This window comes from Semicossyphus pulcher, unplaced genomic scaffold, assembly GCF_022749685.1.
Source record: "Semicossyphus pulcher isolate SPU_LCO1_2020_fin unplaced genomic scaffold, fSemPul1.0.p SCAF_8, whole genome shotgun sequence".
Taxonomy (NCBI): domain Eukaryota; kingdom Metazoa; phylum Chordata; class Actinopteri; order Labriformes; family Labridae; genus Semicossyphus; species Semicossyphus pulcher.
The window spans coordinates 557,341-569,702 of NW_027211759.1; the positions used below are offsets into that span (position 1 = coordinate 557,341).

General features: G+C 39.0%; 1 protein-coding gene across 1 annotated transcript in view; it reads left to right on the forward strand.

The window, feature by feature from the left end:
* The first annotated feature begins 311 nt into the window (after positions 1-311).
* Positions 312-12,362, forward strand: part of lamb4 (laminin, beta 4) — a 69,289-nt gene continuing 57,238 nt past the window's right edge. Inside the window, exons 1-7 of the mRNA XM_069685807.1 lie at positions 312-333; positions 1,208-1,374; positions 4,314-4,449; positions 6,134-6,207; positions 8,228-8,416; positions 10,815-10,878; positions 11,254-11,468. Coding sequence (XP_069541908.1) covers positions 312-333; positions 1,208-1,374; positions 4,314-4,449; positions 6,134-6,207; positions 8,228-8,416; positions 10,815-10,878; positions 11,254-11,468 — 867 coding nt within the window. The remainder of the gene's footprint in view (positions 334-1,207; positions 1,375-4,313; positions 4,450-6,133; positions 6,208-8,227; positions 8,417-10,814; positions 10,879-11,253; positions 11,469-12,362) is intronic.

Consider the following 12,362-nt stretch of genomic DNA (forward strand, 5'->3'; position numbering starts at 1 on the left):
AGTCACAGACCTGAACCAGAAACACTGTCAATTTAAGATGGTAAAATGAGAAACCTGCTAAACTGCAAACTTGACACAGGAACCCTCAAACGACAGAGTAAGATAAAATAAACAAATGTTGATACCTCATTCCTGTATCTTTTCTTTTTTTCTTTTTTCAATCAGCCACTATGTCATCTCATCCAAATTTATCATTATATTCTGACAGACACCACCAGAGACCACCAGTGTCAAGCCAGAAACCGGCAGAGACCACAATACAGCAGAGACAACCAGAGTCCACCAGAATCCAGTAGTTCTCTCAGCACAGTATGATCTTCATCCTCCTCTTTGGTGAGTTTTCATGAAAAAGAGATCATCACGGTGGTGATGTAAATGATAAAAATATTTTACTATAGACTCACAGTAACGTACATATTTTATGTTTTTCAATTTGACTGACACAGTAACATAAATACCTTTTTTTTTTTCACTTAAGTCGCACAAGGTATCATGAAACGTGTATATTGTTTCCCTGTAGACTCTTATATAATTAAATTCAGACAACTTCATTAATCCCTTTCTGGGCAATTGGTTTGGAGCAACTTGGACATAAAAACATAAGAGAAACCCAGCTACGTGCAGACAACAATAAATTATACATGAGAGCTAAAACATGAAGTAAGTTCTAAAATGAATATCGGCACTGAGAAGATTGATTAATAAATAGACAAACTGGATAAAACAATAAAAGGATCAGTCTTGATTTAAGAATAAAAATCCTGTAAGAGATATAAAAACCTAAATAGCATTTAGAAATCTAATTACAGAGGGGAACGAGTGATTTTGAATAGCGCTTTGTTTTAAAAGCAGGTAAAACATAATGTTGTCCTGATGGCAACAGAGAAAATTCACCTAAAAGAACATGTCCAGAAGAAGTTAAAATACCTTAAGCCTTTTGGAGGACCTGCTGATTACAAAAGACTCTCAATAAAAGAATGATGAAAAAAGACAGAGGATTGCGGGACTGCCTGACATGTTTAAAGAATTAAATACTGTTTTTGTACAGACTGTCACGTAGAAACATTAGAAAATGTTTATTATTTTGTTGTTTTTTTCTGACAGAAAAATTCTTCATGAAGCTAAAAAAAACAAATAGCTCTAAAAATTCACTTTGACAGATTTGAGATCTAGAATTCAAAACCTCCAGCCCACATCTCTTCTGCAGTTTTTCTTCCAGCATCTCTGCCCCAGGACCTCCAGGACCAGTGTCCCGGTGGGTCCTGTAACCCCCCGCTGGGTGACCTAATGGCAGGTCGAGCAGCTCAGCTGTCTGCCTCGTCCACCTGCGGTCTGGACGGACAACAGAACTACTGCATCATTGGATACCTGGAGGTCAGAGGTCACATTATAACATAGAGAGGAGTGTGTGTATATATCACTATGTATACTGTATGCTGTATATATATATATATATATTTACAGTACTGTGCTAAAGTTTTAGGCAGGTGTGAAAAAATGCTGTAAACTAAGAATACAAAAATATAAATATTAATTAAATAATAAAGAAATAATTGTTTTTTTGATCAATTTACAAAATGATCAGTGAGCGAACAAAAGAAAAATCTAAATCAAATCAATATTTGGTGTTACTACCCTTTGCTTTCAAACCAGCATCAGTTCTTACAGGTACACCTGCACACAGTCAGGGATGTTGTAGGATTATAGTCAGGTGTACGATCAACCAATTATACCAAACAGGTGCTAATGATCATCAATTTAACATGTAGGTTGAAACACAGTCATTAAGTCAAACAGAAACAGCTGTGTAGGAGGCTTAAAACTGGCTGAGGAACAGCCAAACTCTGCTACCAAGGTGAGGCTGTGGAAGACAGATGAAAAACACATCGAGCTTATTTCCCTTCCAAATGGGAAGATGTCCAGCAGTGCCATCAGCTCAGACCTGGCAGAAACCAGTGGGACCCAGGTACACCCATCTACTGTCCGGAGAAGTCTGGCCACAAGTGGTCTTCATGGAAGAGTTGCAGCCAAAAAGCCTCCGACATGGAAACAAGGCCAAGCGACTCAACGATGCACAGAAACATAGGAACTGGGCTGCAGAGAAATGGCAGCAGGTGCTCTGGACTGATGAGTTACAATGTGAAATATTTGGCTGCAGCAGAAGGCAGTTTGTTTGCCGAAGGGCTGGAGAGCGCTACGATAATGAGTGTCTGCAGGCAACAGTGAAGCATGCTGGAGGTTCCTTGCAGGTTTGGGGCTGCATTTCTGCAAATGGAGTCGGAGATTTGGTCAGGATTAATGGTGTCCTCAATGCTGAGAAATACAGGCAGATACTTATCCATCATGCAATACCATCAGGGAGGCGTATGATTGGCCCCACATGTATTCTGCAGCAGGACAACGACCCCAAACCTACAGCCAGTGTTATTAAGAACTATCTTCAGCGTGAAGAAGAACAAGAAGTCCTGGAAGTGATGGTATGGCCCCCACAGAGCCCTGATCTCAACATCATGGAGTCTGTCTGGGATGACATGAAGAGACAGAAGGATCTGAGGAAGCCTACATCCACAGAAGATCTGTGGTTAGTTCTCCAACATGTTTGGAACAACCTACCAGCCGAGTTCCTTCAGAAACTGTGTGCAAGTGTACCGAGAAGAACTGATGCTGTTTAGAAGGCAAAGGGTGGTCACACCAGATATTGATCTGATTTCTCTTCTGTTCATTCACTGCATTTTGTTCATTGATGGAAATAAACTATGAACACTTCCATTTCTGAAAGCATTCTTAGTTTACAGCATTTTTCACACCTGCCTGAAACTTTTGCACAGCACTATATATATATATATACTGTATGTATAGATGTGCACACACACAGTAAAGAGCAGCAGGACTCTGTGTTCTCTCTCTGTCTCTCTCTGTGTTTTCAGTCTGATTGATGGGTTTTTGGCTCGCGCTCTGACTTTCATACTCCAACATGTTCTGATCTGTCAGTTATTATCTGACGCTGTTTTTTCCACCCTGAGGAATTATTTCTTCTTCTCCTCCTCATTCCTGTGCTTTTCCTTCTTTCTCTTTTTTCCGTCGCTCCCTCTGTATTCTTGAGTCTTTAAAATCTTTATTTTCTTCATATATTTATTTTCTTCATATATTATTATTACAATATAATAATATAATACTTATTATAATATATGTATTTATTTGAAGATTTCATGCAGGTTCATTATTTTACTTTTCTAATGAACAAAACAGATTTTGCCAAAATATTCTGCTTGCCTTTTTATAAATAATGTTTCTGCATTAGCTTGGGAGCAAAAAGGTAAGCTCTTCTCACTCAGTCAAGCGACTCAAACTTAAAGAACAATGAGAGGGGACAAAAATAAAACAGGGAGGGTGATGTCACAGAGAATCGTGGAACCAGAAACACAGAGGAAGCCAATTTTAGGAAGTCAGTTTTAGTGGGATTTTTTAAACACCTGTGTTTTTTCATTCTCTACACCAGTGGTTCTCAACTGGTCTTGCCACATGAAATTGCGACCCAAAATTCTGAAATTTTTCAACCACTGAAATTTATTTCATGAAAAGTGGTTCAGTTTAATACATTAGTATTAACAGTACAGTAGTATAAACAGTATAATAGTCAAGCAAAATGACCAGCAGTGCGTAAGAGGAAAATATTCCCTCTACAAATCATTCAATTAGCCAACTTTTTGCAACAGAATAAACTCCAATTGCATAATAAATACAACAACTGTCGGGCTCATCAAGTTTCAAGAATGTAAATTTAACTGTAGCTTGGATTAACCAATCAGTGGATACATGGAGTGTGAATAAACTACACTATTACTGCACGCACATGATCGGAAACTCATGTTCTTCCAAATAAAAGTACAGCATCCACTTTTTGCCCCAACTATTTTTTTTCACAGCATACATCTCTGACCCACTGAAAACAGCTCTGCGACCCACTTTTGGGTCCTGCCCCACCAGTTGAATACCACTGCTCTACACTGTGAAAGCAATAAAATCCTAAAATATTTTGAACCGTGTATAAATAAAGACTTAAAATATCTCCACCTTAAAAAAGTCAGTTATGTCTTGAATGAATGAATAAATAATGTTATGGAATAAAGTAACAAAGTAATAAATAATTTAACCTTTAAATATGATTTTTTTTATTTGATTCAGCTTGTAAACAGAATCAATCAGACCTTATTGTGATCAGTGATCAGTCAATGTTTTCACAATCAATAACAAACTGAATAAACTAACATGGTGAAGTATCGATCATGATTGTTTTCATGTGTGTCTATCAGGAGGAGCAGAAATGCTTTACATGTGACTCAAGACTAACCTACAATCGTGACAGCAACCCCAACAGCCACCGCATTGAGAACATCATCACGACCTTTGACCCTGAGAGGAAACTAAAGTGGTGGCAGTCTGAGAACGGTGAGTTTAAAACCAACCAATCAGAGAGAGGATGACATCATAGAGGTAAAAACCATCCAATCAGAGTGAAGGATGTTCTTATTCAGGTTCTTTGAATGGTGTTAAAGGAAGCACAGAAGTGAGGAGTCCAAACCCTCGGCTGTCATCTAATGACCATTTACAGTCTGAGAGTGACAGACACTTTTTTACAGTTTACGTGTTTCACCATTTTTGCTCTCAATGCAGATGGTTTTTTCTGCACAAACCAAAACCTGCTGAAGCCCTACTGGACAAAAGTAGCCAACAAACAGAAACCAGAACAAAGTATATTTTTTGTATAGGACAGCTTGAGAGAGTGGGGGATGACATGCACCAAATGGATCGGCAGACCAGGAGTTGAACCTGCGATCAGTGCGTCGAGGACTACAGCCTCTATACACGGGGCGTCTGCTCCACCAACTGAGCTTAACCAACGCCCCACAACCAATTTGTTGTCCCTCACCTACAGATTTGGCTTTGATATCAACCAATGAATCCATCAATGTTTCGGATCAGTTCTCAGATCAGTTTAATGTTCACTGACAGCACTGTAAAGCAAACATGTGAGCCCACCCCCCACAGCAAAAGTGGGCCCATTGCACAGAGCAGGCAAATTTTAACATCTTTCATAGTGAGGATACTTATCATTTCAAAGTGGCAACGAAATTTAACAGACCACTTTATAACACCGTACAGAGCTTAAGGAGTTAATTGTATCGAGTACATCTTAAACTGTTGGTGCTTTTTAACATATATGCTGCGGTTTTTACTTTACTGTGTTTTTAAATTGGTGACGGAGGCCCCGGTATGCCCCCAATCAATCTCGGATCTCATCGGCTGTAGTCTGACGACGATATAGCCTCTGCAGACACTGTCGCACATGCCGGGGTCTTTTATTTTCCGTGTGCTGCATTGTTCTTGTGATTTACTTTAATTAAGTCTGACCTTTGCCGAAATTTCAACATCATGATGCAGATTAGTAAAAAGTAAAAATTAGGTCAGGTGCTACTACTTTTAAAATGCTCGTTTCTTGAACTGAGGCCGGATAGATAATTTCTGATGCATTTGAGGAAGTCAGGAAATCTAAATGCTTAACGACTTTTGGGGCACTGCATCAGGAAATTTATCTCAAGTTGAATTTCAGATCTAGAACAGATTGCTAGCTGTTAGCATGGAGATGTCTGTTTATAGAGATTAATGGAAGCCTGGATGTCATTACGACATGTTACCTTCCGCCTGCTTTTGCTCTCCACATGGACTGTTTTTCCTGCATACGCCGCAGCCTGCTATACATGATTGGTCAATACTACTTCGACTATAAGCGTACTACAAATGGAAACTGGAACACCTGCCGTCCCGGAAATCCACGTCCCAATGTCTGTAAATAGTAGCCCCGATAGATACTTTTTTTTTTTAATAGTTGTTGACAGACAGAGGCGGGGCCCATATAGACTGTGTTCACTGCTCGGTTTATTGTTCACTACTTAGTTTCATGTTCACTGCTCAGTTTAAACAGGTTTTGTATTGTAAACATGTATTTAAAATTTTAAGGTAGCCTTTAACACCACACCACCAGTAATAGATATACATTATAGTAATGTTTATATACTATACATGTCACTTAATCTTTCACCTAAGTAACTGCATCCCTGCTCTGTGTCTGCAGGAGTCCATCACGTCAGCATCAGGCTGGATCTGGAGACGGTGTTCCAGTTCAGTCATCTGGTCCTCGCCTTCAAGGTAAAAACCAAAACATATTCTGTCTATTAGTAATGCATAATTTATACCTTTAATAGTGTATTATTTTTACCATTAATGATGCGTCATATATACTTTTGATAACAGTTGCATTTTTTAAATCTATCACTTGTTTTACCCTTGTCCTTTACTTTAAGCTGTTTTAACAAGCGAATTTCCCCCAATGGGGAATCAATAAAGTCCATCCAATCCTTGTATCATAATATATTTATAAAGTATCATATGGGGTGCTGGTTTAGCTAAGTTGGTAGAGCTGCGACCCATGCACAGGTTTGACTCCTGGTGTATGACCATTTGGTACATGATATCCCTCACTCTCTTCTTCCAATATTTCCTGTCTCTCTTCAGCCGTCTGATTAATAAAGGCAAAAGCAACTATATAATACAATAATATATCATATATATTTATCATATACACTTTTAATAATGTATGATTTATACCTTTAATAATTGATCATAAATACTTTTAATGATGTGTCATATAAATAATACCTTAAATAATCTCATACAATACAATACAATAAATAAATCATACATACTATACTTAATATCTTAAGTACTTCAATAATTTATGATTCTGTGGAGGATGGATTGGATTGTTTTACAGTGTGGGTTTTAGTAAGAGCAAGGGGTTTGTTACATTGATCAATAAACAGTTGCAATTTAAATGTCTCAAACAACTTAAAGATAATTTATGAAGAATGATTATTTTGCTTGCTGAAATACAGGGACAGAAAATAATTCTGGCTAATGTCTATGCACCTAATCGGGATGATTAGACATTTTTTATAGATCTCTAAAGAAACTTACAAATTGCTGGGAACCATGACATTGTTCTTGGGGGGATTTTAATCTGTTAATGGACCCCATCCTTGAACATAGTGGTGCTGCTGTGTGTAGGATTCCCAGGGCCAAACTAGCACTGCAGAGGGTTTGGGACTAGTAGATATTTGGAGAATCCTGAACCCTTCTGGGAAAGATTACATTTTTTTTATCAGAGTAAAAGAGCTATTTTAAGATAGATTTTTTTCTTAATATCAAAATCACTTATATCCTCCACTGCAGGATGTGTAATGGGTAATATCAGAATTTCCGATCATGCCTGGGTGTGCTCTGACTTGTTGCCTCAAAGTGAAAGACGACGTTCCTGTAGATGGCATCTTAATTTATTTTACAAGAACCAACAAATATAGAGTGGTTAAGGATAGAGCTAAAAGAATATTTAGAAACTAATTGGACCTCTGTGTCGTCTGCATGTGTGGAATGTGAGGCCCTTAATGCTGTGCTTGGGGGACGCAATATCCAAAGTACTTCATTTCGAAAGAGTGCCCAAGAACTGCTAGAATTGTAAAGTAAAATTAAATATGCTGAAAAAAGTTAGCAACAAGTGTCGCATTACAGCCCGAGAGAACTGACTCAATTAAAATATCAATACAACAATACATTAACCCAGAAGGTGCAAGACAAACTTATTTCGAGTCAGGGGACAAGGCAGGAAAGTTACTTGCCAGTTACATAAAACGAAGAGTTTGCTTGGACCATTCCCGCTGTTAGGTCCCTGACTGGTGAGGTACTGACTGCAACTGTAGATAAGACTTTTAAGGAATTTTATATTGATCTGTATAGCTCTTCATCCTCCTCGGCCGATGAGGAAATTAGTAATTTTCTATAAACCCGCTATAAGGGCCAAAACCGACTTCCCCGGTGTACTGGCAGGAAGGGTAGTGCATAAACTTATGCTTTATGTGGACGATATATTATTATTTGTGTCCAGCCCTGGTAGATCAGTACCCTGTCTGATAAGATAATTCATTCTTTTCAAAATTCTCAGGTTACAGGAAGAAATGGTCCAAATCAGATAGGTACTAGGTATATCAATACTTGAAATAATTTATCATATATATCTTTAATATATCTTCTTGAGATAAATTATCAATCACTCAGTGACACATTTACTTTATTTATTAATCCTGTGACGTCACTTCATATGCACTCTCTGCAGAGTTTTCGTCCAGCAGCCATGTTGGTGGAACGATCGAAGGATTTTGGACGAAGTTGGAAAGTTTTCCGTTACTTTGCAGAAGATTGTTCGCTTCATTTTCCCTCAGTGTCCAACGAGCCAGCTGCCAGTGTCAATGATGTTGTCTGTGACAGCCGATACTCAGGATCAGAGCCGTCCACTGATGGAGAGGTGACATGTTCAAGAAACACTTTATTTATTCACACAGAAATTATTATTATTAAAACACACACACACACACACACACATTAACACAAAACAGTAGGTACACATAAACAGCCAATTCCCGGAAACAGAGCTTTTCACATTGTCAAAACACAAAAACTTATACTTTATATACACAGCACACAAACACATATCAACTTTATGTGTGTTTTGTAAGCCTGTATATAAACACACAGACATAAATATACAGCTGATACTCAGGAACAGAGCCCTTCACTGACGGAGAGGTGACATGATCAATTGAAAAAAATTATTACAACTACAAGCATACAATTACATCTTTTGGTATGCTTTCACATTAAAATAAAGTTTATTTATATAAACACAAACATGAACACAACACATCATCAGAGACACAACTTTTTTTGGGTGGTAGACAGTAGCTCAGTCTTTAGGGACTTGGCTTGAGAACAGGAGGGTGGCTGGTTCAAGTCCCGGTGCGGAACAAATATGGAATTATGGCTGGTAACTGGAGAGGTGCCAGTTCCTTTTGTGGGCTTTGTCGAGGTGTCCTTGAGCAAGGCACCGAATACCCCAACTGCTCGTGTGCATGTCCATGTGCTGCCCCCTCACTCTGTCATCTCTCAGTTAATGCATGTCCACAGGATCTTGTTTGTGCATGAGTGTATTTCAGCCCTTTGTGTGAGTAGAATGATTGTAATAACAGAGTGAAAAAAATTGGATTAATAAAGTATGTCTTCTTCTTTATTTAAAGATACAAGACACAAAAACATTCAATTCATGAATAGAACTGATCCAGTTTGAACCAGACTGGATTGAAGTGATCCATTGTAAACCACAACAGACTGAAGTGATCCAATGTAAACCAGAACAGACTGAACTGATCCAGTTTAAACCAGACTGGACTGAACTGATCCAGTGTAAACCAGACAGGACTGAAGTGATCCAATGTAAACCAGAACAGACTGAACTGATCCAGTTTAAACCAGACTGGACTGAACTGATCCAGTGTAAACCAGACAGGACTGAAGTGATCCATTGTAAACCAGAACGGACTGAACTGAACCAGTTTAAACCAGAACGGACTGAACTGATCCAGTTTAAACCAGACTGGACTGAAGTGATCCATTGTAAACCAGAACGGACTGAACTGAACCAGTTTAAACCAGAACGGACTGAACTGAACCAGTTTAAACCAGAACGGACTGAACTGAACCAGTTTAAACCAGAACAGACTGAACTGATCCAGTTTAAACCAGACAGGACTGAAGTGATCCATTGTAAACCAGAACGGACTGAACTGATCCAGTTTAGACCAGACAGGACTGAAGTGATCCAGTTTAGACCAGACTGGACTGAAGTGATCCATTGTAAACCAGAACGGACTGAACTGAACCAGTTTAAACCAGAACGGACTGAACTGAACCAGTTTAAACCAGAACGGACTGAACTGAACCAGTTTAAACCAGAACAGACTGAACTGATCCAGTTTAAACCAGACAGGACTGAAGTGATCCATTGTAAACCAGAACGGACTGAACTGATCCAGTTTAGACCAGACAGGACTGAAGTGATCCATTGTAAACCAGAACGGACTGAACTGATCCAGTTTAGACCAGACAGGACTGAAGTGATCCATTGTAAACCAGAACGGACTGAACTGAACCAGTTTAAACCAGAACAGACTGAAGTGATCCAGTTTAAACCAGAACAGACTGAAGTGATCCAGTTTAAACCAGAACAGACTGAAGTGATCCAGTTTAAACCAGACAGGACTGAAGTGATCCATTGTAAACCAGAACGGACTGAACTGATCCAGTTTAGACCAGACAGGACTGAAGTGATCCATTGTAAACCAGAACGGACTGAACTGAACCAGTTTAAACCAGAACAGACTGAAGTGATCCAGTTTAAACCAGAACAGACTGAAGTGATCCAGTTTAAACCAGAACAGACTGAAGTGATCCAGTTTAAACCAGAACAGACTGAAGTGATCCAGTTTAAACCAGACAGGACTGAAGTGATCCATTGTAAACCAGAACGGACTGAACTGATCCAGTTTAGACCAGACAGGACTGAAGTGATCCATTGTAAACCAGAACAGACTGAAGTGATCTATTGTAAACCAGACTGGACTGAAATGATCCAATGTAAACCAGACAGGACTGAACTGAACCAGTTTAAACCAGACCAAACAGATCCAGCTTAAACCCCCCAGAGATGTGGTTTAATCTTAAGCTTGTTATGATGTCTGAAGTTTTCAATACGTGAATAAATTATACAATAAACGTATATTCAGAATTTTCATTTGTTTTTGTGTTTCTAAATGTTTGTTTGCTTTCATGTATTTTTGATTGTGTTTTATTCTCTGTTTATCAACCAGGTGGTGCTGAAGGCTCTGGATCCCATCTTTGAAATAGAAAACCCATATGCAGCCAACATCCAAGGTCAGGTGACATCAGAAAATCCTGCTCTCTGATTGGTTGTCAGCTGTGTGTTAAAATCATATAGGTGTTAAACAGGTTTAACAGTTTAAAGATTTAATCTCAAAGATTTGAGTTGAGTTCTCTTTGGCACCACCTGATGGCGATAAACTGTAATTGCGGGAGAACACATCTACTGCTGGCTACCTTTGTTATGGTTGTAACTCTAACCCTAACCCTAACCTGCTCTGGAGGAGGTTAAATTAAAATTTAAATCCTGACAATATTCTCAGTTGAAAACCTCTTAAAATGTAACGTTATGTAACACATTAAACATTTAAACATATGTTTATCACACAGAAAGCAGAACATTTCACACATTCAAACTTGTTTTCTCAGATCTGATCACCTTGACAAATATAAGAGTAAACTTCACTCGTCTCTTCACGCTGGGCGACACTCTGCTGGCTCGACGTCGCAGAAACCCTCAGGACAAATATTACTACGCTCTTTACAACATGGTGGTCAGAGGAAGCTGCTTCTGTAATGGACACGCCAGTGAGTGTACACCTGTGGACCCGGGACGGGGGGACGTGTTCATCCAGACTGGCACGGTAAGAATCAGGGGTCTCATTTATAAAAGAGTGGGTAGAATCCAGACTAAAACTGTATACGGAGAAATGGAGAAAACAGATTTATAAAACCGTGCACACGCACACCTGCACACAATGTTCCCTTTATAAATCACTGTCTACCTGGAATGCAAAGCACCTCGTGAATGGAAATGCATATAAATGAGCCGGCTGATCACAGGTGCTTGTTTATGTTAAATCATGGAAATAACCACGAGGAAGCTGTAGGAAATGAAACAGCTTGAGGAGCTTGTGGCTGAGGTGGAGTTCAGAAAGCACATATGGTTTGGAGGACACAGTGGGGGTCACAAACAGAGGATAACCAGTGTTGCAGCATTCACGTAGTTTACCAGCAGTGCCTGTGAATCCATCAGCAGCATTACTCACGAGTTACCCGCTGTATAAATATGTTTACAGAACCCACAGTGATTACTTCACATTATGAGGGAATGTTCATGTCAGTCAGAGGTCTCCTCTACTCCCAGATATTATTTAATAGAAGATTGATCGGTGCAAACGCAAGCTTTGTAATTGATGTAGTTTAGTTATAATGAAGTTTGACTGCATGGTGTTTGGGAATAATTGAAAGCATATGTAATGATTTTGCGAGAGTACCATTGCCACAGTACGGACTGTGGCAACTGCGCTCCGATCAAAGTACGTTCACTAAAAGTGCTTGTTTTTACGGCTGACAGGCTCAGATTGTTACTCCAGGTGTCCGACAACATTACGAAAAAAAAACCTACAAAGATCGTAATTTTTAAAATCATTTTTGTGTAACTAGAAACAGTGACATTTCTAGGTAAAGAAATTAGAAGCATGTAATATATTAGGTCTACTTACTCGATAGCTAGTTGCCCTGTGGTCTTGGCCGCC